Source organism: Pelophylax lessonae (genome assembly GCF_965119305.1).
Source record: "Pelophylax lessonae genome assembly, chromosome: 5".
Taxonomy (NCBI): Eukaryota; Metazoa; Chordata; class Amphibia; order Anura; family Ranidae; genus Pelophylax; species Pelophylax lessonae.
In genome coordinates, this window is record NC_138772.1 from 449,893,789 (window position 1) to 449,921,202 (window position 27,414).

The window sequence follows — 27,414 nt, forward strand, 5'->3', positions numbered from 1 at the left end:
AGATCCCAGGGCGGCAAAAGAACCTGCACTGGAGGAACCAAAGGTGGGCACCAGGGAGTGCGTGGCCAAGGGTCGTTGGAAGAAGACCTCCAAGCCGACACCTGGCCCTTGATGGTACTCAAGGCCAATTTCTGTTCAACCCCCCGCCGAAGGAAGTTCAAGATCCGAGCCACCGAGAAGGAACAAGGAAGAACCCAAAGAGACTCACACCAGGCAATGTACGTCTTCCACGTACGATGGTAGATTTTCCTAGAGGTAGATTTCCTAGGTTTCAACAGTGTAGGAATCACCGACTCAGATAAAAATGGATTTTTGTAAAATCTTACCGTAAAATCCTTTTCTCTTAAGCTCATTGACAGACGTAGTCCTCGTTGATTAATAACAACTCGGGTTATACTGCCCTCTACAGGAGTAGGACTAGACAGGAAAGAAAACGTTCTGGCCACACCCTAGGGGCAGTCCCAGAGGGTATATCCTCTCACTTCCTGCTACAGCAAATCAGTTATGTCACAAAGCAGTGTTTAGAGAATTTAACCCAACCCAAAAACAGAGGGGCGGGTACTACGTCTGTCAATGAGCTTAAGAGAAAAGGATTTTACAGTAAGATTTTACAAAAATCCATTTTTCTCTGTCGCTCATTGACAGACGTAGTCCTCGTTGATTAATAACAACTCGGGACGTCCCAAAGCAGTACCACAAATGAGGGGTGGGATAACAGAAATCAAAATCCAGAAGGAAAAACCGGAGCCAACCAGAAGCATCAAGGACTCATCGAGCAAAAAGATGAGACCTAAGTGAAAAACCCAACAAACCCTTGAGGTAGACCAACAGTCAGATTGCGGCCTGCAGAACCTTGCGGCCAAAAGAGGCATCTGACGATGCCATCACATCAACTTTATAAAATGATGTAAAGGTATGAACCGACGATCAAGTCATCGCCTTGAAAAACCTGGATCGCTGACGCCTGATGGCGGAAGACCCAGGAAACACTAGGCGCCCGAGTAGAGTGCGCCTTAACAGGGAACGGAGGATTCCGACCCTTAATAGAATAAGCCTGTACCACCGTCTGACTGGTCCATCTAGATATGGTCGCGGCAGACACAGGCAACCCCCTTCTAGGGCTATCCGTGATCACAAAAAGTGAGTCCGTCTTACGAAACAAGTTCGTAGTAGTCAAGTGTACCCTGATTGTCTGAAACCCATCCAAGGAGTGTAATGCAAACTCACAAGGATGGCTAGTCTTAGGACACGGGGAAGGTAACACAATATTTTTATTCAGATGAAAACTCTGAAAACCACTTTAGGAAGGAAGGATGGATTCGGAAGAAGAACCACCTTATCCCTATGAACCACCAGATATGGGGAACGACAAGATAATGCGGCCAGTTCTGACACCCTGCGTGCAGAAGTAATGGCCACCAAGAAGGCCACCTTCTGGGATAATGTAAGCAAGGGAATCTCCCTAATATCTTCAAAGAGAAGTTTCTGAAGAACTGACCACACTAAATTAAGATCCCTGGCGGTAAGGGTGCACGCACTGGCGGAGCCAGATGTCGCACCCCCTGGATGAAATTCCGCACCAAGGAATGATTAGCCAAAGGTTTCTGAAAGAAGATTGCTAACGCTGAAAACTGACCCTTGATCGTGCTCAAGGACAGTTTCTGCTCAACCCCTTGTTGCAGACAGACCAAGATTCGGGTCACCGAATAGGTATGTGGGGGAAATCCAAGAGATTCACACCACGCAATATAAGACTTCCATGTGCTGGAAGTCGCTTTCCTTGCTTTAACTAGAGGTAGGAATAACTGAAGCTGACACTCCCTTGAAGCTGACGCTCCACTCCCCTTTAGTACCTGGGTCTCAATGGCCAGGTTATTAAGCCAGCGATTGTAAAGCAAGATGGAAGATCGGTCCCTGAGACCACAAATCCTCCCTGAGAGGAAGTCTCCAAGGAGCGTCCGCGACTAGCCTCACCAAGTCGGCGTACCAGGCTCGACGAGGTCAGTCCGGAATTTCCAGAATAACTGGAATTCCCTCCACCTCTATCCTGCGAAGAAGTTCCCGCAGTAACTTGAGAGGATGGAAGGCATGCCGTAGCTGATACTGCCCCCACGGGGCGATCAGCGTTTCTGCTGCATCCGCTAGAGGATCGCGGGTGCGAGCTACAAACCTCCGCACCTTCCTGTTGAGCCAAGGTGCCAACAGATCCACATCCGGGGTGCCCCAATGAAGGGACAGTTAGTGAAAAACCTCTGGATGAAGAGGCCATACCCCTTGATCCAGAATCTGATGGCTGATGGCTGAAATAATCTGCCTGCCGATTTCCCACCCCCGGAGTGAACACTGCGGGGAGATCCGGAACAAACCGTTCCGTCCAACGAAAGATGCTAGTCGTTTCGATGGCCACCAGGACACTCTAAGTGCCCTTTTCTTGACATAAGTCACGACCGTGGCATTGTGCGATTGGATCCGAATCGGGCTGCTCTAGAGCTGCTCGGTCCAGTAAATCAGACAAAATCTGATCGCTCTCAGTTCCGATACCCTTATTGGTAACCTAGATACTATCGGAAGGAACGACTTCCCCTGGTTGAGCATCGGAGACTCCCTGGTCCGCTTGCTCAACCGGATCCGATTGTCCAGGGAATCGGAATTCTGATTCCATTAGAAAAGAATCTCCTTCAGGAGAATTCGGGTATGAGACTGGGTATACGGTACTGCCTCTAAGAAGGCCACCATCAGTCCCAGCCAATTGACGGACAGCAACATCCGAATCGTTGACTGAACCTTCTGGAGTTTCTCCGCAAGGAGAAACTCTCTTGCCCAGGATGTATCCAACATTAGGCCCAGATAGTTCAGTCTCCTGGTGGGAACCAGGGATGATCTTTGGGAAAGCGAAGAAAACGCTGATGTCCTGCGATGATGGGGATCTAAAGATAGGCATCCTAAATGTCTATGGACGCCAGGAAATCCCCCTGATGCAGGGAGGCCACCACTGTTCGGACGGACTCCATTTTTCCCCAAGTCCAGAAATTGGACGCACCTTGCCCTCTTTCTTGGGCATTGTGAACAGGTTCGAATAGAACCCCTGAAACCGTTCAATGTTAGAAGGGAAGAATCGCACCGGTGGAAGTGATCGAAACTCGATCCTGTATCCTGTCCGTATGACCTCGCGAACCCCTTAGTCCGGGGTTCTGGCAAGCCATGGATCCGGAAACCGGTGAAGACATCCCCCCACCCCAGAGATGGGTAGGGGCACATCAGGCTGTATTCTTCAGGCTTGGCTGAGCCGGACTTTTTGTTTAGCCGACCAGCGCCTTTTGAAAACCCTCTGAAGGGGCTTTGGAGGGTTTCGCCTTATCTCCCGCCCTCGCGGAACGAACAAACTCTTTATGAGCAGAAAAGGAAGGTCCTCGTTAGTTACGAGGTCCTCTTATCCTAACAGTCTGTGGCAAGACAGTGCTCTTGCCCCCAGTGAGATCCTTTATAATCTCAACCAAACTAAATGGCAACCACTGACCTAAGGGTTGACCCTATCAGGGAAAAAATTACGCGGGATTCCGCTTCCACTTTTTCGATCCACCGGATCCCTAAAGGAAGCAGCGTCCTCCAACGGGATAACGGTGGCTTTATTTGGAAATTGGTGAGTCCACTACAGGTGATACCGTCTATCCTTTAAAGAGGGATTCCTCAAACGGATAGCGCCTAGCCATGCGTTTGGAAATAGCAGGGGTTCGTTTCAAAACGACCCCATTTGGGTAAAGGAAAATCCTTCTCCCTTTTGGTAGGCTAACAAGTACCAAAAAGGAATCTCAGTCTCAGCTACCTCTGCCGGTGTAACCTCAAGACTAAAGGTTTCCCGGACGGACACAACTAGTGCATCCACCACTCTTGTGCTATGGCGGAGGCAGAAACGTTCTCCTCACTGCTGAGGAGACATTACCTGAGACAACAGCCCCATAGGAGGGACCTGCAGCTGCATTGACCAGCTCCGAATCCGTATCTGAAGTATCAGATAAAAAATAGGGGTAGGCGGGGGTCGCTTCTTGACCCCCGTCCCTGACAGGCCACCTCCACCCGGGATACCAAAGACTCCAAAACTGCCGATCATGCATTAAAAACAAGTGGGGTACTGGAGGGTCCTGCGGCCACCTTGAGGGGATCAGGTGGGAATACATATGCGGCAGGGTCAATGATTATATAAGACATTTGCCAGCGACAAAATAAAATAACAAAGTAAAAAACTTTTTTTTTTTTTTTCTTGTAATCCCCCAGCGCAACAGCGCCCCTCAGTGTTACCTGCCTTTTTGGACCCCACAGAGAGAGAGAGACCCCAAGGCTCATCCCTGATGCACAGAAGTTTTCTATCAGCTTGCTCAGTGCTGTCCTGTTACAGACAGGAAGTCTTTGGCCCTTTTTCCTGGGTAAAGGAGGCGGCTCCGCCCCTTAACACGCCTTCCGGCGCCTCCCCCTGGCTCCACGAGGTGTTTGGTCACCTCAAACATGGCCGCCCCCATGCTGGAGACACGAGGCTACGCCAATATGGCGGCCTCGTGTGATCTGCAAGACAATGGCGGCGGCCTGTTAGGATAGCGGCGGCTAGCAGCGGCCTGCGGGATGCTGTATTTGGCCTAGCGGCCCGCGGGAGTGCATCGGCCCCACAAACTTCACCCTGGATGGTGATAAGCCTGGCCTGCGGTACAGGACCCTGGCGGGCCGCATGCGGTCCGTGCCACAAAACAGTGCTGTACAGCCCGTGGAAGCTGGAGGAATGGCGATCTGGACTGCAGTACTCAGGCATAGGCATCAGCCTGTGTGCCTCTGACAGGTAGGATACCTTATACTTCAATAGTAACGCCCTTTTAGTGCTGCCACTGACTTCAGTCATCCTTACAGTCTTACAATGACTTTAGATCGTCAGCTCCCAAACCAAGCCTCCTGGTTATTTTACACAAAAATCACACTCAAATTGGGGGATCTGTGACTTATTATAGGATAGAGGGGAGATCCATCCTACCATCCCAGAGAGGGGCCCGCGTCCACCACAAACCCCCCCCCCCCCCCGGGAATGTGTATGGTGGATAGGGCTGGAACAAACCGTTCTGCCCACCTTAGAAAGCCTTCAATTTCTGGAATTTGTCCAGAGGAAGGAGCACTTTGGCTAAGGCCGAGTCCAGAGTAAGGCCCAGATAGTTCAGCTTCATGGATGGAGCAGACTTTCCCCTTCCATATCATGTGTAGTTATAGCTGGTCATCTACTTTGGAGAGACGTGATAACTAAACCTTTGAAAAGGTATTTAACCTCTTCCTAGGCATTTATGGTTTTTCAAATTCTTTACATGGAAGGACTACAGTAGGATCCAAATAATAGATAAACAACATTAGATTATGTGCACTCCTTACTTTTTTCTCTTTTGGTGAACTGCACACTCTGAATGCTACAAATCCTTTTCCAGCTACTGTACAATGTCCAATTACAGCAATTTATGAGGATGAAAATAGGTAACAAATAAATGCATTAACAATACTTTAGAAAAAAATAAACTATCCTACTAAAATGTATCTTGTGCATTATCTTTCCTTCCATTGTTGAATAATATGCAAGTTTAGAGATGGTGGAAAGGGCTCTAGTGCATGCCATTCAACACCCTTCCCTTTAGAAGCTTTGGTTGATGGCAAAGTTATGCTGAGAAGTAATGCATAACTCACCATGAGTTCAGTTTCAAATATCAATGGTGTAGCCACGGAAACAGTCTAAAGTGGCAATAAAACCAAACCATTTGTTTAGAATCAGCAGCGCACATTAGCTGTGGTCACGTGCACTGCTCTATGCACACTACACATCCCATAGCCTACCTTGGGAGTGAGCATGAGAGGGTGGCTACCTTCCTAAATACAGTGGGACCATGGAGAACAAATGTAGCCACCTTCTAACAGAAAGTCAGATGACCGCAGAGAGCAAAAAAAAAAATAAAAAGAGAAATAGAAGGTACTTTTTTGAGTTAATACATACATAGATAGTTTTTAGAGTTTAGTATCAACTTATGCTGGCTACACAGCCTGACTTGATTCCCCCATCCATCCAAAACAGTGTGGATGGGGGAATCTCCATTGGCAGTTATTGTATTTAGTGAGGCATGGCACCCGTGACTGCCTTAATACTGGAAATGTTACTACAATTGATAGGACGAAGGCAGCATTTAGCTGATCATTTTCTACCCAGTTCAGTTGATTTTTCACAGCTCAAATTTTGAAATTCAAGCTTTCTACAGCCAGCTTTACACAGGGAGACAATTCATAAGGGATTCAATTTCATCTTTTGCTGTAGTACGTTAGTTTACAAAGGTACCATGGAAGCCAAGTTCTACTCTCAAAAATGCAAATAATGTTAAAGAACAAAGGAACATACAAACCTGTATCCTAGAGAAAATAATCAGTATAGCCATGAAAAAAAATGTGATATAACCGCTTTGACTTAAGAAAGCAGTTTACTATATGAACATATTACAAATGATTCATTATGGATGTTTCCTTGGACTCCAATGAGGGCAGTATTGGTGCAAAATGGTTAGCACCCTCACCTTTCAACAATAAGGTCTCTGGATTGATTGCCATAGTGGGACACTATCTACATGGTTTGAAGATCACATGGGCTTCTTTTTTAATATTTCACCCCGAGTATGTACAGTATGTGCGCAATCACAATAGGAACAGCTGATTTTATTCTCTTTTGGGGTCAGAAGTCCTATAAATGGTTCAAGGTTTCTGCTTAAAATAATCCTGTAACAATTTCAGGTAATTCAAACTGAGCATGGAGTGAAGAAATGCGCAAAAAGAGGTGACTGAGTAAAAAGTACATATAAGAATAATTAGCAGATCTAAAGATTTTTAACCCCTTCTGCAAAAGTATAGGCTTCAAGATTGAGGTTGGGGTTATACACTGACCACACAAATCTACTGCTGTAAATCTTAGAAGACGTTTTATTAAGAAGCAAACCACTGGTGATTACAAGCCAGCGGGACCTGCTGTCTTTGGATGCCACTAAAGCCTGGTACACAATACAATTTTATTGGGTTGAATAAAAAAAAACTAAAAAAAAACTGGCAGCTCAGGCCGGAGTCGCTGTACTAACAATCCAATGGTAGTACAGCAATCTCCCCTGCTGTGCAATTGTGTTCTGTCAGGGGGATGACCCCCTGCCAGAACACTCCAGTCAGAGCTCTCAGCCATTGTCTGAGAGCGCTGATAGGGAGCCGGTCGGCAGACCTTTTTCAGGCATGACCCTTCGACAGAAGCCGGCTTCTGTTGCACCGGCTGCTGTACATACAGGCTGAATGTCTGACATTCAGGTTGTGTGTACTAGGTTTAAGGCATTTGACAGCTTCAACTGGCAATATCTATGAGCTGTGCTGGGAAAATTTGGAAGTGTATTTATCTCCTGGGTTAGCCTACTGTATTACTGCTCACAATCGGCTATAGGAAAAACAGGCCAAATCTCAGAGGTTTTTCGACTTAGGAAGAAAAACCAGGCAGGGGTGTTCCCTGTCCCCTCTACTATTTGCTTGGGCCACTGAGCCACTGGCTGCTTTGATTAGATTCAACCCAGGAATAACTGGCTTATGCTGCTGTGAAATCCATGATAAAATCATGCTCTTTACTGACGACACTCTGCTACTGCTTGGTGATACTATGTTCTCTTTACAAGCAGCAATGGACATCATCACAGAGTTTGGTATATACTCAGGGCACAATACTAACTTTGCAAAATGCACTTTGATGCCACTGGATGGCGATGAAACAAAGCCTGATGCCCAATCCTGCCCTTTCCAGATTACGACCACATTTAAATATTTGGGGACACAGGTCATCCAGAATATTACAGATTTTTGTACACTTAACATAACTTCCCTTCTTACCTGGAATTTTGGGGTAAAATGAAAGTTTGGAACAAACGGAAGCTTTTTAGCCCCTCCTGAAACTCTGAACAGCTTACCTTTTTCTTGCGCCCCGGAGGCACGAAAAAAACGCTTGTGAGCAGTAAATGAAGGGCCCCGCTTAGTACAGGGAGTCTTACCCTTGGAGGATTGAGGAAGAAGAGTACTCTTCCCACCAGTCAAGCTTTTGATCAACTCATCCAATGAGTCGCCAAACAAACGCTCTCCCAGAAAGGGGAGGTCAGCTAGGGCCTTCTTAGAAGCTTGGTCAGTCGACCAGCTCTTCAGCCAAACCATGCGTCTCAAGGCAATGCCCATGGCCGAAACCCTGGCCCCCAGGGGAGCCGCATCCATAGAAGCATCACACAGGAACACCAGAGACTGGAGAACAGTCCCAGCTGTTCCAGAGGAACAGTCTCGGGGTCCAAAGACTCCCGCAAACCCCTAATTCACTCTGTCACCATTTGTGAGACTAAAACAGACACAAACACTGGTTTCAAAATGGAACCCGCCAACACGTGAAGATGGCGGGAAAGAGATTCCACCTGCCTGTCCACCGAGTCTGTAAAGACCAGGGAATCTTCCACAGGCACAAGCGTAGATTTGTTTAATCTGGAGACAGGATGGTCCACTTAGGTGGCACTGTCCAAAGGTTGGAGACCTTTTCCGCAAAAGGATACCAGCGTTTAAAGCGTTTTGGCACAAATAACACGTGCTTAACGTGCCGCCATTGGTCATTCACAATATCGTGAAAAGTGTCCGGACAAGGGAAAACCTTGCCAGCTTTCCGAGACTTCTGGGAGCCAAAAGCCACCCGCATCCCTGCCTGTGTGGGCTCATCAGCTAATTTTAAAGTGTCCCGTACTGACATAATCAGGGCTTCCACTAAAGCACATTCCTGCACTGCAGCTGAAAAAGACATTTCCTCTTCACCATCTGACTGCGAGGACAGGAACCCCTCAGGTAGGGGAGTGTCTGGGGCAACCTCTTCAGCCTTTGAATCAGAGGACACCTTCGTAGATGGAGAAGGCAGCAGCCGTTTTCGGCTATTAACCTTTTTCATGACTAAATCAACTTTAGTCGCCAGGCTTTCCAGAGCTGCTGAAATCGCGGCCAGCAACTGCGATCCGGACTGTCCGGGAGTCGCACACAGTGAGTCTGAGCGTAATATCACAGTTTGGGACTCCATATTGCAATTTGCAAAAACCGGAGTACTGTCGCTTTAAGTGGGCCGATCACGGCACCCACCACCGAACACCGCGGTCTGCAGGGAACCCCTTAAACTAAACCAACAGTAGGATGTGCAAGGATACGTCCGCAGGGACCCCAAGTACTGTACCACCTCAGACAAACTGTCCTCCAGATCGTTCCAGCAGCATGGAGAGAAAAACGGGAAGTGACCTCGGCCATCAGCAGGAAACAAATGCACAGGAAGTGATGTCGCCTGAGGAAAGGTCACGTTGCTCAGCATAGCACAAGAGCTACACAAAAATGGTTGCCCATACAGATCAATAGGAAGCTCAGGGAAAATAGCTGCCGGGACAAGGCAAAATGGCTCCTGGGACATGCAAGTCTATGGGGAAAAAGATCACATTGCCCACACTTAAGATGGCGGCGCTCACGGCGAGCCATGCAGCCAGGGACCAACACACAGGCCTTAGGAAACACAACAGAAACCAGCAAGCCCAAGGTACCATGTCACCCCACCAAGGGCCCCAGGTGCTCCAGACACACAGCCACCGCATGGACAGGGAAGGGGGGGACTGACCGGGCAACAGTTAGGCCAGGGGGATCTGTTGGGAGGCACAAATCCCATTTTCCCCAGGAGGGGGGCATATTTACTCACTATACCATGGACCGGGTGGGCTCCGCTCCGGGCAGACTGCCTCCCACCCGAAGAGGGGGTGCTGCAAGCCGAGGGGTATGCTACGACCCAGGCGTTCCTGTTCGTCGTTTCCCGGTGAGGTATCCGTTCGTAGGCTCGTCCCCATCCGGAAAAGTGGCACTGACGTGGTTAGGCCAAGGTTGGGACTATAACCTGCTCACGCTCGTAGGCCAGGCTGGGGGGAATATAAGGATCTACATTATCCAGGGCAAAGCCCCAGTCGGCATTATTGCTTGTAGATAACCAGGAAAATTCTTCCCTGAATCCTAGCTAGCAAGTGAGTAAAGAGAAATAAAAGAAAATATTTTGAAAAGAACAAAAAAACTGAGACTGGAGTCCCAGCAGGAAACTTAGGTCCTACTCCTTCTCTAGGCAGAAACAAACTGATGTGCTGGGTTCTGCCTGTCAGGGTTATGTCTGGAGGGACAGCCCCGTGGGCGTGTATATGCTAAAACTTTGTACTAATGTACTGCCTAGACTACTCCTGCAGGTGGTAGCGTAACCCACACAGCTCATGAAGATGAGGCTGCGTGTGTCAATGGACGATAGAGAAAACACTTTATCCCCTCACTGTATAAATGTAGGGACTGGCCAGACATATTTTAAAAATTATGGGCCAACTGGTTAAACACACCAGGTCTGAACCCACTGGAAATGATGATGGATGGGCTCATGCAATGTTCTAGGGGTCAACAGAGGTGTATTAACATTACATGATCTTATCTGAATTTGCCATCTTTTGACTCACAAGTGATGTGCTACAAAATGTTACGCAATGTCTTAATATACATTAACACATGTATGTGTAATACTCTGGAAACTTGTTAACTATTCAATAAAACATTTATTTGACATTAAAAAGAAAAAAAAATCCAACCTTTCCTTTTCTGAAGCTTTGCTATTGATCCTTTAATGTGAATTGACATCACTAACCAAAAAGGGAAAATGAGATAGGGAGCGGTAGATGCAGGCTTGACATTTTCAGGAAAAGTTGAGATCTGACTTTAACTTTTGCTACCTACTGTGTATTTCTAAATCTACTATTCAACATTCGGTTACCTTTGAATATGCACTTTTTCCATTATATGCAGTTCTATATGTCCTGCATGAGTTTCAATTACCTGCATTGGCGACAGCTTTATAATAAAGCTTAGCAGAAAAAGTGACTGAAAATGCCTCAATTTGCACCTTGCAGAATGGCATGCATCCTGTATAGAAAATGTAAGGTAACCATAACCCTTTTAATTAATTTAGTGTCCTGTAGAGTAATATATAAAATTGAGTTGGCAATTAAAGGTAGTTGTCATATACTAGATATCAGTTCTGAAAGTGTTCAGCGATGCTTGCTTTTATTTTAATACAATAATGACGTTCAAGTTCCAGTAACATTATATATCTAAATTGAATAAGACAGCAGCATTTTTCACAAGAGAAACAACCGAAAAAGCTGTAAATCTGATACACTACCTGCATAATGAATTCTCTTCTGCGCTGAATTCCTCTCTCTGACAGCAAGACATACTCAGGTTCCCTCTCTTTCTTAGCCTGTTGAATCTGAGCCAAGCGACTGATTGGATTCATCCCCTGGCCATATTCTGGGGAAGCCTAGGGAAGAATATCCAAATGATTTTACATTATACAATAAGGAGTACTGCAGATGCAACAGTCAATGGCACAACAACATGAATATAATGGTTCCTCTGACTTCAAATGAAAATATTTAGTACTAGGATAAAATAAGTTCACCGCTTTTTTTTATCATGAGGCTAGCCAGTATCATTAGAGAACCAATGAGAGAAATGCATGTACAGTATAATGTCATTTAGGTCATTTTCTAGGAATAAAACAAAACATTAGTTTTAGAGTCGGTTCACACTAGCGCGACTTGTCAGGCGACTTGTAAGCCTGACAAGTCGCGCTCCCTCGCGGTCCATTGACCGCTACAGGACCCGTTCTAATAGGAGCGACACAAGTCGCTCCGACTTAGAAAAAGGGTCCTGTACTACTTCAGGGCGACCTCGGAGTGACTTGCATAGACTTCCATTATGTGAAGTCCCTGCAAGTCGCTCCGAAGTCGTGGTGCATGGTAATGCACAAGTCGCCCCCGAAGTAGTAAGGAGTCGTGTCGCCTCAGTGTGAACCGGCTCTTATATATTCGAATGCATATTAAATACTGCATATGAGTTTTTTTTATAATCAGAAGCCAGCCAGGGGGTTGTGTGCATGAGAAAACAGCACAACTAAAAGTGGATGTAAAGCTAGAAAATGCTATCTCTTCTGGACTTCGGGGCCATGGGGGCACACGTGCAGGCACGCTCCCAACCTGGGCTGTGTGCTTCCATAAACACACACACGCTGCACCTCGGTGCTGCCCCTCGCTCCTTTCTCACAGGATTTGACTGGGAGCAGCAGGAGCCAAAGGCTACCACCTGAGTCTCCTGTGAGAAGTGGAAGAGGGGGAGAGAAGACCTGCAGCCGAGCACAGCACTGGATTGATAGAGGACTCAGGTAAGTGTTTATGGAGGGGAGGAACAAGTAGTGAAATGTTTTTTTACCCTAATGCAGGGAATTCATTAGGATAAAAAATGTTTTAATATTAGAACCACTTTAAGTGCTAGGCTGTTTTACTATTATGCTGTAAATAGCCTGTGCAATCCCCAGGATGTTCAGCTAAATAAGTTAGAGGGGAGCCATATTACCTATAGTATCTCACAAAAATGAGTACACCCCTCACATTTTTGTAAATATTTTAATATATCTTTTCATGTAACAACACTGAAGAAATGACACTTTGCTACAATGTAAAGTAGTGAGTGTGCAGCTTGTATAAGGGTCCATTCACACTAGCGCGACTTGTCGCCTGACAAGTCGCGGTCGGTCGCCTGCCATTGATTAGCACAGGACCCGTTCTAATAGGAGCGACACAAGTCGCTCCGACTTAGAAAAAGGGTCCTGTACTACTTTGGGGCGACCTGGAGGCGACTTGCATTGACTTAAATTATATGAAGTCCGTGCATGTCGCGCCGAGGTCTGGCAACAAAAGTGAGTACACCTCTAGGAGAATATGTCCAAATTGGGCCCAAAGTGTCAATATTTTGTGTGGCCACCATTAGTTTCCAGCACTGGCTTAACCCTCTCAGGCATGGAGTTCACCAGAGCTTCACAGGTTGCCACTGGAGTCCTCTTCCACTCCTCCATGACAACATCACGAAGCTGGTGGATGTTAGAGACCTTGCGCTCCTCCACCTTCCATTTGAGGATGCCCCAGAGATGCTCCATAGGGTTTAGGTCTGGAGACATGCTTGGCCAGTCTATCAGCTTTACCCTCAGCTTCTTTAGCAAGGCAGTGGTTGTCTTGGAGGTGTGTTTGGGGTCGTTATGTAAGAATACTGCCCTGCAGCCCAGTCTCAAAAGTGAGGAGTTAATGCTCTGCTTCAGTATGTCACAGTACATGTTGGCATTCATGGTGCCCTCAATGAACTGTAGCTCCCCAGTGCCGGCAGCACTCATGCAGCCTCAGACCATGACACTCCCACTACCATGCTTGACTGTAGGCAAGAGACACTTGTCTTTGTTCTCATCTGGTTGCCATGACAAATGTCCTTAGTCTGCTTGTCTTAAGCAAACTGTTTGTGGGTTTTCTTGTGCATCATCTTTAGAAGAGACTTCCTTCTAGGATGACAGCCATGTAGATCAATCTGATGCAGTGTATGGTCTGAGCACTGACAGGCTGACCCCCCCATCCCTTCAACCTCTGCAGCAATGCTGGCAGCACTCATACGTCTATCTCCCAAAGACAACCTCTGGATATGACGCTGAGCATGTGCACTCAACTTCTTTGGTCGACCATAGCGAGGTCTGTTCTGAATGGAACCTGTCCTGTTCAACCGCTGTATTGTCTCGGCCACAGTGCTGCAGCTCATTTTCAGGGTCTTGGCAATCTTCTTATAGCCTAGGCCATCTTTATGTAGAGCAACAATTCTTTTTTTTTTAGATCCTGAGAGTTCTTTGCCATGAGGTGCCATGTTGAACTTCCAGTGTCCAGCATGAGAGAGTGAGAGCGATAACATCAAATTTAACACACCAGCTCCCCATTCACACCTGAGACCTTGTAACACTAACGAGTCACATTACACTGGGGAGGGAAAATTTGCTAATTGGGCCCAATTTGGAAACGTGTACTCACTTTTGTTGCCAGTGGTTTAATCAATGGCTGTGTGTTGAGTTGTTTTGAGGGAAAAGAAAATGTACAGCTATACAAGCTGTACACTCACTACTTTACATTGTAGCAAAGTGTCATTTCTTCAGTGTTATCACATGAAGAGGTAAAAATAAAATCTTTACAAAAATGTGAGGGGTTCACTCACTTTTGTGAGAAACTGTACATATCAACTACCATCTAAAATCTTTTTTTTTTTTTTAATTGGGCCCCTTCATGATTCTGCCATAATGTACTAGTATGTACTGCATTACCAGCACATAGTGACAGACTTGCCTTCCCTTAAAAGGTGTTCTCCAGCACTGAGCGGTCAACGCTCTTCAGGCTTCTCCGGTTTTTCTTCAGAGTTTGCACTCTCCGGCAGGTTGAATGACCAGGCTGCGATGATGTCACTCCCGCTCATATCGTTTGATAGTCTTTGACAACAATGCGAGTCACATGACTCTAGGGAGATGACGCCCACCCCTTTTTTTCTTTTGAAGGGGGGGGTGAAATCAAAGGATTCTCGTGCCATCTTTAGTTATATATAACAAGCTAAGCTGTAAGAATCTGAATGGTTTTCTTTCTGAGGAATAGGGTATTACTCTTGAAATGTGTAAGCTAGCTAGGATCCAGGTGGTGTCCTCTCAAGCTTGTGAGCGCGCACAGTGGATCAAGCCACTTTGATGCTGCAACTTACTTTGATGGGTTTTGTCTATCACGGTTTTTGTGAGTAGATTTACCTTTATCAAAAAAAGTTGTATTGGGATAATTCACTAGGCTGGTGCGCCCTCTCTTTTTCTTGTTTTTTGTAGTACTCCCATTCATATTCTTGGCAGTTACCATTGCGGCACAATGCCACAATCAGGTCACCCCTAGTGTGCCATAAATGCAGAGCTACTGCTAATGAGTAGGTGATGTCATCAGTTGTTGATGGAAATATCTTTTAAAATGTGCAAGTTTGGAAGATATTCACGGTACCTACATATAAGACTTATTTAAGCTTACTTGTAGGTAAAAGTTCACACTAAGTTTACTGTCGCTTGTTTTTTTTGTCTGCAGGAACGGTTAACAAGTGCAGAGTTAATGTTAGGCTCTCCTTTTGTATGGCCCACATTCTGCACCAGAGCTGTACTTAAAAAGGTTCTAAAGGCAAGACATTTTTTACCTTAATGCATTCCCTGCATTAAGGTAAAAGTCATCTCAGTAGTAGTATCATCCCCTCACCGCCCTATATACTTGTCTTGATCCAGTGCCATGCCTGTCTGCAGCAGCGCTGGTCTGTGTTCCTCTCAGGATACAGGGGTAGCAGCAACAGCTATTGGCTCCTGTGGCTGTCAATCAAATCTGGTGAGAAAGGTGCATGGAGAGGGCTAAGCTGCGCTGTGGGTTTCTATGGAAGCACATAGCCCGGCTTGGGAGAAAGCCTGCGAATGTGCCCTCAGAGCAAGCAGCTTTCAATGGGGATACACGCAGAAGGAGGACAACCTGAGAGCACCAGTGGGGGACCCCAGAAGACGAGGTTTGGAGCCTCTCCGTTTAATACTATTGCACAGAGCAGGTAAGTACATGTTTATTTATTTATTTTTTTTAAAAAGTCTTTACAATCACTTTAATATGTTTGTGACTGTGCCAAGGTGAACAGAAATGTTTTCCTATCATTCTTAAAGCACTCAATTGCATCCTATGTACTAGCATTTTCTTGGAAAAACTCTAAAAGGGGAAGAAACTTCTTACCCCACACAAATCTGCTAGATCCATGTATTTTTTTTTTTTTTCAATCTTTTTAGATCCACATAATTTACCAATAACTCTATAGCACTAGATCAGGGGTCTTCAAACTATGGCCCTCCAGTTGTTCAGGAACTACAATTCCCATCATGCCTAGTCATGGCTGTGCATGTCAGAGTTTTACAAAGCCTCATGGGATGTGTAGTTTCGCAACAGCTGGAGGGCCGTAGTTTGAGAATCCCTGCACTAGATCTTACCAGAAAAATACATTTAATTTCTGATCGTTATTTGGGTACATCCTTACACAACGTAGCTATAGGTACTGCTTAACTAACAGATCAGTTCTAAGAAAAAAACTGGTGTGTGGCTTATGTCAGCCAAAGATATGGTAGGTCCTAGTAGTGCTACCAAATGGAGGCATGGCTCAGTGATAGATCTACCAAAAAAGGTCAGCTCTGGTCGTAGCCGCTGTACGGACTATCTGAAGATAGCATAGAGATCTCCCCGCTGAGCTGATGTGTTCTGACAGGGGGAGCACCCTCCCCCCCGGGAAGCGCCCCCATGCCAGAACAATCAGGCTGACAGTGCTGATCAGGAGTCTGGCGGCTGCTGGTTTTCCAGCATGCTCGTCCGACAGAAGCCGGACAAATGCCCAGCTTCTGCCAGACAGGATGCCATACATATGGGCAGAATGTCAGCCGTTTTATTTTAACCGGCCAATGCCTACTGAGACCTGGCCCATGTGTACGGGGTTTTAGAGTAACAAAAGATGTTGAACAATGCACCATAAATTATTTAAAAGCCCCATTTAACAACTCTTAAAAAAAAGTTTTGTGGATAATGTAGTGGACAAAATAGAAAAAAAATGCATGTTCTTATGAGGAAGGAGACATTTTAAAGAGGTGACAGCGAAACAGAGAATGTAGTCATGGGCAGTAAACAGAATCACATAGGAAGGCAGAGAAAGGTGAGCTGCATTAGTGGTCACACAAGAAGTAAAAGTCTGATGAAAGCAGTGTTTTAAAGGGAAAACAATGAATTTCTATCAAATTAAGTCGGCTCGCATCGTAGCAGATTGGATGTGTTTTTTCCTTGGCCGTTTTCCAAGATTCTGGCAAAGTGCTATACAGAGAATAGATCATTGACTTTTAAATGGCATTGTAAATTCTTTATTTTCGGATGACAGGCCCTTATAACGGCTTCAACACAGCAGTCTGTAAGCTCTGCTTGTATTTCAGCATAACTGACCAGGCAGACGTTGGTAAATGTGCTAATGTCTGTTTTATGGACTTTTTTATGGGTTTGTTAGTGGGCTGTATATCTCATCTTGACACGCCATTAACAGCGAGCATTGGCAACATGTTTCGACGGCCATTACAAAATTATTCCTTTAGGGGCAGGTTGCAGTGGAAGATACACTGCAATAAATATGCAACATTAAGAAGGTAGTCCCATTAAAATGAAAAACTGGAGACTGCCTGAGCTGAAGCAGTGACCCAACCTGATGGCATCTTCTTGCTAAATCATGTCTCGCTTGGCTTTAATGGAAGAAAATTAGCTATCGCACGTGGACTAAAAGAAGCATCTTGTGCTTGAAGTCAGGCAGTATAACAGGGACACTAATACTGCATAATTGCCTAACATGAGAAGAGACACAAAACTGCCAATTTAAGTGGAAATTTGACTTGTGTATTTAGTGCATTTGTAAAAAAAACAAAATAGCACATTATACTTAACTTAATATTCATAACATAGAACTGCTGAAATAGGACTACAATAAAATCTAAGATTACATCAGGATATTAAAAAAGATCTAAACTCTAAATTAATTACATTCAGTCTGCTCAAGCACTGTGTATCAAACAGATATTTTTTTTCTTCATAAAGCACTGTTTTTATCTTTTTTGCAATTTTTGCAATTTAGAAAGGCTGTTCTCATCCAGCCACTTCCCATGTACATGATCCAGTACTGGTGGCTACACGTCATTACTTGAGGTTTGGTGGCATTGTCATTTGTAGATTTCACCAGGGGTGTATGAAACATGTAAAATCACAAATGGAAGATATCTGCCACCCTGTAACAGTAGTTCCTGAACATGAATCCCAGGTACTTTAACCACTTCAGCTGCGGAAGATTTCACCCCCATCATGACCAGGCTATTTTTTGCTATTCGGCATGTGCTACCTTAACTGGTTGCGTGGCCATGCAATGAAAAAATTAAATACAATTTCTTCATAAATTTTGGCCAAATTGTGTTCTGCTACATGTTTTTGATAAAAACAAATCACAATAAGTGTATATTGATTGGTTAGTGCGGAAGGTATGGTGCCTACAAACTATGGTATATTCAGTGTTTAGCATAAATGAGTGCACCCCTTTTCAAAAACTGGACTTTTGACTTACCGTAAAATCCTTTTCTCTTAAGTTCATTGACGGATGCAGTTCTCTTTGATTCATATCAGTAGGGTAATACTGCCCCCTACAGGAGTAGGACACTAGGCAGAAAAAAAGTTCTGGCTAAGCCTATGGGAAGTCCCGGTCAGTTTTGTATCAAAGCAGTGTCAGAAAGTAACACCAAACCAACTCAAAATAGAGGGGCATGTACTGCATCCGTCAATGAACTTAAAAGAAAAGGATTTTACAGTTTACAGTTAAAAATCCAGTTTTCTCGATCGTTCATTGACGGACACAGTTATCTCTGATCAATATCAGTAGGGGCGTCCCAAAGCAGTGCCATAAAATGAGGGTTGGGAACAGCAGAAAAGAACAAGTCCCCAAGGCTAAACATAGCCGACCAGGCAACATAGGACTCATCAGAACAAAAGATGAGGCCCACCTAAAACAAACAGTAAACACCCTCAAGGAAGGCCAAAAACCTTGCGGCCAAAAAGAGGCATCTACAGATGCCAGCACCTTATAAAACGTGGTAAAGGAGTGAACAAATGACCAGGTAGTGGATTTGCAACCTGAAGCACAGATGCCTGTATGGCGAAAAGCAGAGGAAACACTGGGCGCCTGAGTAGAAAGCGCCGAAACAGGGAAAGGTAGGACCTGACACTTATTTGAAGAAGCCTGCAACACCTACTGTCTGATTCACCTGGAAACAGTTGCAGCAGACGCAGGCATCCCTGTTCTTGGACCATACGTGAGCACAGAGAGTGAACCTGACTTACGGGAAGACTCAGTAGTCGCCAAGTACACCTCGAGTGCCCGAACTCTAACCAGAGTATGCAGCGCACATTCCATAGGATGAGGGGGCTTAGGACACAAGATGGCAATACCATGTCCTCGTGCAAGTGAACACTAGAAACCACGATCCGGACAAAGTACCACCTGGCCCCACAAACCAACATATAGGGAGAACAACAGAACAATGTCGCCAGTGCCGACACCCTGCGTGCAAAGTGACAGCAACCAAGAAGGCCACCTTCTGTAACTGCACCAAATCAAGGTCCCCAGTTGGTGAAGTAGGTTGCACCGGAAGAATCAAGTGTCACACCCCCTGGAAGAAGTTATGCACCAGGGAACGGGCGGCCAACGGCCTTTGGAAGAAAATTGCCAAAGCCGAAACCTGACCCTTCACAGTACTCAAGGCCAACTTTTGATCAACTCCCCGTGAAGGAAGCCAAGATTCGGCCACCGAGTAAGAGCGAGGGGGAGTCCAAGGAGACTCACACCACGCAATATACAACTTTCTCATATGATGAAAAAATCATCCTAGAAGACGCTTCCCACGCTTTACGCATGGTGGGAATCACTGAAGCTGACAATCCTCTGTCCTTCAACACCGAGCTTCCAACAGCCAAGCTGGCAAGCCAGCGACCGTAAATCCGGATGGAAGAATAAATCAACGCTAACATCCTACGTGTGGATGTTGCTGTACTATGTAAAATTATTAGAATAGTTTTTTACATTTTAGAATGGGGAGTTTCGAGACTGACCATAATTTTAAAGGGTGCCTTGAGATTGTTTATGATTTTAAAGGGTGCCTTGAATGAAAAAAGGTTGAGAAACACTGGTTTATGATATAGGAGGGTCCATGTAACTGTAAAAAAATGCCTAAAATATAAAAATAGTTATAAAATAACTGAAATTCCTCTTTCAGGTAATTTTGTTGGAAAAAGCAGGGAAAGGAGCACTCCTTTGGTGTAACTCATCCCATCGCACTCCTTCTGTACTTCCCTGGCAAGCCCAGGAGAACTAGTCTATATTGAGGGAGCAGCATTACCGCCAGGCCATTCCCAAAGTGCAGCAAGCTTTGAGCATGCACAGTAGGAAACCGGCTGTGAAACTGCAAGGCTTCACTGCCAGTTTCCATTACAAGAAATGGCGGCGGCGGAAGCACCTGACCCAAGAGCTGATTGAATAATCACGGGGTGAAAACACGTCAGGATCCCTGGACAGGAATGTGCCCTAATATTAAAAATCAGCAGATACAATTTGATTTAGCTTGAAAAGTACATGTAAAAGCAAATTATATTTGTTTTGAAGTTCATTATTCTTTAACCACTTGCCCACCGCTCACATGGAGCGTACTGCGGCAAAGTGGCACGATCCCGTCCAGCGACGTAGACCTACGTCGCTGGACTCCTCCCCCTGTAGGCGACGCTCGCGCGCCGCCGGAGGCGCGCTCCCGCTGTTTTCATTCACAGCGGGAGTTGGGCCAGGCGAGGAGCAGCGGCGATCGCCGCTGCTCTGCCCCGATCGTCGGGGAATCGAGTGAGGAGATCCGCCCGCCTGTGTAAACAGAGCGGGCGGATCTCCAAAGTGACAGGGACTGACAGATCGAAGTGTTCAGCATAGCTGGACATCCGATCTGTCCCTGTCCCTGTCAATCCTCCGGTGGTAAAGTGGTTAAACCAGCGGTGGGCAACTGTGTCAATGCAAAACTGAAAGTTAAAACCATGACTTCCAGAGGCACAGGCATGACGGGACTTGTAGTTTCGCAACTGGAGTGTCGTCATTGCACATCCTGCTTCAAACTGATATTTTATATCTGTTTGTAATTATATATAAAGTGCTTTTATAATCTGTAAAAAAAAAAGGACTTACAAACAAGTATAAAATGCAGCTATATGCCTGCTAATGCTTAGAGCCTCTGCATACTGATTAAGAAAAGATTTGCTATTTATTGGTGGTGTGGAAGTTTGCCTCCTACACATTTCCACTGGTCAGTGTGCCCCCCGTCATTGTGTTGGACCAATAGGGATTTAAGGGGGAAAGAAGGGAGTGGGAAAGCTTCAGCAGAATCCAGAAATGTCAGCTGTCCCCACTCAGGGCCTTGCATTCAAGTGGAATTGTGGGAAAGTTGCTGCCAGTAGGTGGACCTGTATTTGTGCACAGATTTTCCTTTTTTATTTTATTAATAAATTATCACCACTGTAACACAGAATAGTTAATACACAGAACTCTCTTAGTGTCCCAAGCTGCCACTATTCCATTTGTTAGTTAGTTTGGTCAGTAAGAAAAGGTGTAGAAATGCAACTTGCTCCTTAACAGAGGATAAATAGTCAGAACATTCAACACTTCCAAAGGAACTCAAAAAGCCATCCATCAAAACACTGTGAATTACTAAAACTTCCCTTTAATACAGAAGTCACTTAGAAATCATAAGCCCATGAACACTCGGTAGCCAAGCAACTTGTGTATGCCCCAGTGAGCAACTGTGCTCCATATCTCTTAGTGCATTGATCTGATTTCATGTAAAATATATAACCATTAAAGAATATGTAAACCCAGTATTTCATATTCCTGATATGTGCCTGCTGTTTCATGTACTACTATAAATAAGTCCCCTGTTCTTTTTATTGCTTTATGTAAAATACCTAGTGTTCCTGAGAACACACCATGGTCAGTTCTCTAGCTGTGCTGGGAACTCAGTTTGCTCTCCTCCGATGATCAGACTCGTCCTGACACCCCCCCCCCCCCACCCCACACACACAGAGCCAACTCACTGGAAAGTTCAGTGTACCGCTGTTTCTTCCCCCCCCCCCCCCCCCAGCTCTAATGCAGCTGAGAACAGAGGAAGTGTGATCTCTTAACAAAAAAAGGAAAGGAAAAATGTGTTTTTTCGATTTTTTTTAATATATATACACAAATGTTTTGCCTTTCATTTCTATTTTAAACTGAATAATTTGTTTTACAAGGTGATCGTTTACATAAAGTACTTATTATTATTATACAGGACTTATATAGCGCCAACAGTTTACGCATTACTTAGCAAATGAAGGCAGACATTACAGTTACAATACAATTTGGTACAAGAGGAATCAGTGGGCCGTGCTCATTAGAGTTTACAATCTAAGGGGAGTGTCAATTGATACAAAATGTAAGCTGATGGAGAAAGTGAAACAGTGTATTAGTTAGAAGCTGGGTTGGCTTCTTTAAAGAGAAGGGTTTTCAGGGATTGTCTAAAGATGGATATATTAGGAGACGGTCAGACAGATTGGGGTAGGGAGTTCCAAAGGATGTTAGAAGCTCTGGAGAAATCCTGGAGGCGAGCATGGCAAAAGGTGACAAGGGAGCTAGAGAGCAGGGGGTCTTGGGAGAACCGAAGAGAACGGCTTGGTTGATATTGAAGACTATGCTAGTGAAATAGCTTAGGGCAGCTTTGTGGATGGCTTCATTCTGCGGGCGTGGGCGATATTCATATCGCCGAAGACGCGATATTTACCATTAGGCAGGGAGGCAGGGAGAAGTCGGGACTCCGAGGAGGAGGAGGACTCACAGTGCTGGCAGCCGTCCCACACGTTCAGCGCTGTGAGCAGCTGCACAGCTAACCAATCACGCGTGCCTGCACATCTGATTGGTTCGCTGTGCCGCTACCACGTGATTGGTTCGCTGTGCCGCGCTCACCGCTCCATCAAGAGAACTAGCTCCAGGGCGGCAGAGGGAACGTGTGGGACAGATGTCACGTCGGGCTGTGTTTTTCTACCTCCTACCACAACTGTGAGTCCCGACTCTGCCTAATCCGTCTTCTGCATTCCACAAAGAGAAATATCGCGATATTTATCGTTGAAAATTAAATATCGCAATGTTCTTTTTTCCCCAATATCGTGCAGCCCTAATTGTTAGTACTTTCAATTTTATTTGTTTGGTGAGTGGAAGCCAGTGGAGGGATTGGCAGGGAAGGGGTTAGAATTTTGTTTACCACCTGATTATTGTTTTTGGAAACTCAATTCCTGCCAAAGGAGAAAAAGCAGGAAGAACATTTATGATGGCCACCTAGAGGGTTAACATTCTGGGAACAAGTCTACCCCAATCAAAGGGCCCCCAAACATCCCAGGAAACTCAATCCTGCCTCAGTGCTTTAATCTGGGTCAGACAGTGACAGTCACACAGGCCATGCACCTCTCTGCCTCACTAGACATCAAAACACAGGGTCATCTACAACGCAAAGAAAACATGTGTTCCCGTCTGGCCTTTTACAGTGCATTTGTCACTTAATATTTAGCAGAATAATCACACTCCAAGGTCACCGGGGAAATAGATGGATCAAAGTGATATCAGCCACAGCTATAATATTAATTGACCGAGAGAAAAACAGGGGAAACCCATTCACTTCAAACCAAATCTGGTCTAAATACTTATTGTCCAATAATTCTGGACAAGCAGATTCTTAAGCATTATAGAGAAATCTGTAATATGCATATGAAATATATCTAAAACAAAGTTTGATCCCCTGCTCGAATGTCCTGTGGGAAGCCTTCCCAGAGAGTGGAAGCTGCTATATGCACATGGTTTCACAATGGAACGTCAAACAAGCTCATGGAGATGTGATGGTCCATTGCTAGACTGCATGTAGACAGGAGGTTGCTGCAAAGAGGTTGAAGGAAAACAGCTGCATTAATTTAAAATCAATGATAAAAAACACTGAAAAGTGTATTTTAAATTGGAACTCAAAACTTTAATTTTTATTTCTTAAAGTGTTACTAAACCCAGGAGCCTGCGTTAACTGCTAAATACCTTTTCTCATCAACAGTATATTGCAGTCTTGTGACTTCTATCAGTGTCTGGTTAAAGCTTGTCATGCTGATCACATGCAGTCTCCCAAGAAAAAAAAAAAAAAAAAAAACTCTCTAGCAATAAACACCAAACTGAGCATGTGCAGCCTGTCCCCTGGCTCTGTAAAAATCAGAAAATATATTGAAGTCAGTGGAAGGAGATAATCAGATGAGAGAGGATCGAACAGCCTTTTTACACATTGCAGAGGATTAACCCCTTAGGTTCCACAGTGAGTATAACAAGCATGCTTTACTGCATATACACACCGATTTTACTGGTGCGGGTTTAGTAACACTTTAAATACCCCATCACTCCTCCATCCTGTATTTAGAAAAAATTTGAAAAAATGTACATACCCTCTCCTCGCTCCAGCACTGTCCCCAGCTTTATCCTCAGTCCAGTTCAACCAGTGATCTTCAGGAAGAACAGTTGGGCTCATTCGTCACAATTCCTGTAAACCCAGCTGGTCGATGACACACCTCTAAGGATTATCAAACAGGCTGGGCTTACAATAATCTAGGACTTAGCAGTGCTCACACATCATTACACATGCGCCAAAAGGTGTAGGAAAGAAAAAAAGAGGACGCTCCTATGATGTTACTGGACCAGCTAGAAGACTGCAGAAACGAGGTATGTATAAAGTTTTATATTGAGAAAAAGCCTGGGGACTTCAGAGGGGTAATCACTTTCAGTCCATATAGCTGGGCTTCCCCTTAAAGTGGTTGTAAACCTAAAAAAAAAAAAAAAACCCTGCAAGACAAAGGCATAATGAGCTAGTATGCATCGCATACTAGCTCATTATGAATTACTTACCTTAGAACGAAGCCCCGACACGGATCCCTGGACACCGCTGTGGGAGCTGACATGATCCCTCGGCGTCTCTTCCGGGTTCGGCGGCTCCGGTGCTGTGATTGGCCGGAGCCGCGATGACGTCACAGTCATTTTCCGGCAAGTTCCCGGCAAGGAAAGCTGAAGGACCGCCGGACCATCAGAGCGCATGCGCCACTCGCGTGAGCGGCTGCATGCAGTGCAAATATCTCCTAAACCGTGCCGGTTTAGGAGATATTAATTGTACCTACAGGTAAGCCTTATTATAGGCTTTCCTGTAGTTAAAAGTGGAAAAATGCGGTATACTACCGCTTTAAAGTGTTTTAAAATTACATTTCTTTATTAAACCAAGTTCTTTAGCAAAAAAACTAAAAACAAAACATGAAATTCAGATAGAGCTTATTTCTACTTTAAAAGATGTGACTGAGCTTATTTAAATGCACATAAAAAAGAAAAAATAACTACAAAGTATATAGGGACAAAATATTTCTGTATATATCATTATTGCAGTCTGAAGCCGAAAGTGGCAATTTTTTCCTGATTTGTTTTGTAAGGCTTATATTGGTTAAAATGTAAAACTACAAGGAAAAGAGAAAAGGCAATGTCTTTTTCCATGGGTTGCCAATATTTGGAACAAAGTATCACTAGTCATGCAATGGAAAATCTCATAGATTGCCATTAATAACTAAAAACTAGAAACAGCTATCAGTTGTTTACAGAACTTATTAAAGAAAATAAAAAATGAGGTGCAGAGAGGAAATTTTCGTCATGGGTATATATTCCTACACACCCACAAATGCTTGAAGCAACCACAACAGCTGTGCAAGATGTCCGAACATCATCCTGGCAATGCAAATCACTCAATTGATGCACTTTTAATATAACTTTTTTAATGCCTTTAAAGCTTAACTTCGGTCACAAAAAGTTTCATTTGCACAAAATCCTAAATAGCCACAAGGGAGGAAACCCTTTTTGTGTGCAACAAATGTCTTTGCAAATTAAATTAGTGCCCTGTAAAAGTAGCTGTGACATCATCACTTTGCTGTGCAAAGCTGTGGGCGGGACCCAGCAGGCCCACTACAGGTGGTCTGATAAACACATGGGACCAGACCAGTCATTCTGCACAAGGAGAGGGAACAGTAGTGACTGGTCTTAAAGTGATACTAAAGTCTCTTTTTTTTTATAAAAAGAAGCAAACATGCCATACTTACCTGCTCTGTGAAGTGGTATTGCACCGAGCAACCCCCGATCCTCCTCTTCTCGAGTCCTTCGCCAGCGCTCCTGGCCCCTCCCTTCTGACGAGCGCCCCCAAAGCTAACAGGTTTCTAAAGGGGCACCCGAGCCGAGCTCTGTGTGTCCATTCAGACACAGAGCTGTGGTTTGGCCCTGTCCCCTTGCTCCTCATTGGCTCATTGACTTTGATTGACAGCAGCAGGAGCCAATGGTGCTCCGCTGCTGTCTCAGCCACTAAGGAGGGCCAGTCCCGGGCAGCGGAGTCTCTCCTGCAATATAGCTGGATAGAGATGGGGCTCCGGTAAGTATTAGGGGGCTGCTGCACACAGATTTTTTTTATCCTAATGCATAGAATGCATTAAGATAAAAAAAAACTTTCTACCTTTAGAATTACTTCATAGTTACATAGTTAGTCAGGTTAAAAAAAGACATAAGTCCATCTTGTTCAACCAAAAAAAAAAAAAATAAAAAAAATAAAAAACAGTGTTGATAAACCCAACCATACAATCCCATACCCGCAGTTGATCCAGAGGAAGGCGAAAAAACCCCAGCAAAGCATGATCCAATTTTCTACAGCAGGGGGAAAAAAATTCCTTCCTGATCCCCAGAAAGGCAATCGGATTTTCCATGGATCAACTTTACCTAACAAAATTTTAGTACCCACTTATATTAAGTACACCCAGGAAAGAATCCAGGCCTTTTTTAAAGTAATCTAGTGAGCTAGCCAGAACCACCTCTGGAGGGAGTCTATTCCATATTTTCACAGCTCTTACGGTGAAGAACCCTTTCCATATTTGGAGACGAAATCTGTTTTCCTCTAGACCTAAAGAGTGCCCCATTGTACTCTGTGTTGACCTTAAAGTGAACAACTCAACACCAAGTTCACTATATGGACCCCTTATGTATTTATACATGTTGATCACATCCCCCCTTAATGTCCTCTTCTCAAGAGAGAATAAATTCAGTTCCTCTAATCTTTTCTCATAGCTGAGGTTCTCCATGCCTCTTATTAGTTTGGTTGCCCTTTTCTGCACTTTCTCCAGTTCCCCGATATCCTTTTTAAGAACCGGTGCCCAAAACTGAACTGCATATTCCAGATGAGGTCTTACTAATGATTTGTACGGGGTCAAAATGATCTCTCTCTCTCTCTCTCTGGAGTCCATGCCTCTCTTAATACAGGAAAGGAGTTTGCTTGCTGTGGAAACAGCAGCTTGGCATTGCATGCTATTATTAAGCTTATAATCTACCAGAACACCCAGATCCTTGTCCGCTATGGATTCCCCCAGTTCTACTCCACCTAGTATGTATGATGCATGCATATTTTTAGCCCCCAAGTGCATAACTTTATATTTATCAACATTAAACCTCATTTGCCACACAGTTGACCACTGAAACAGTGCATTGAGGTCAGCTTGTAAGTTGGAGACATTCTGTAAGGAAGTTATTCCACTGCAAAGCTTGGTGTCATCTGCAGAGACTGAAATGGTGCTTTTAACCACTTAATGACCGCCCACCGCAGATTTACTGCGGCAGGCAGCCGCTCCTGCGGAAACCGACGTAGTACTATGTTACCCGCTCAGGAGACTCTAGGGGGCGAGCTGC

At 44.9% G+C, this 27,414-nt stretch overlaps 1 protein-coding gene across 4 annotated transcripts in view; it reads right to left on the minus strand.

Moving 5' to 3' along the window:
• Positions 1-27,414, minus strand: part of STAU2 (staufen double-stranded RNA binding protein 2) — a 559,013-nt gene that overhangs the window by 260,138 nt on the left and 271,461 nt on the right. For all 4 annotated transcript variants that reach the window (XM_082259761.1, XM_082259759.1, XM_082259760.1 and 1 more), the window contains one exon: positions 11,285-11,422. In XM_082259761.1, coding sequence (XP_082115887.1) covers positions 11,285-11,422 — 138 coding nt within the window. The remainder of the gene's footprint in view (positions 1-11,284; positions 11,423-27,414) is intronic.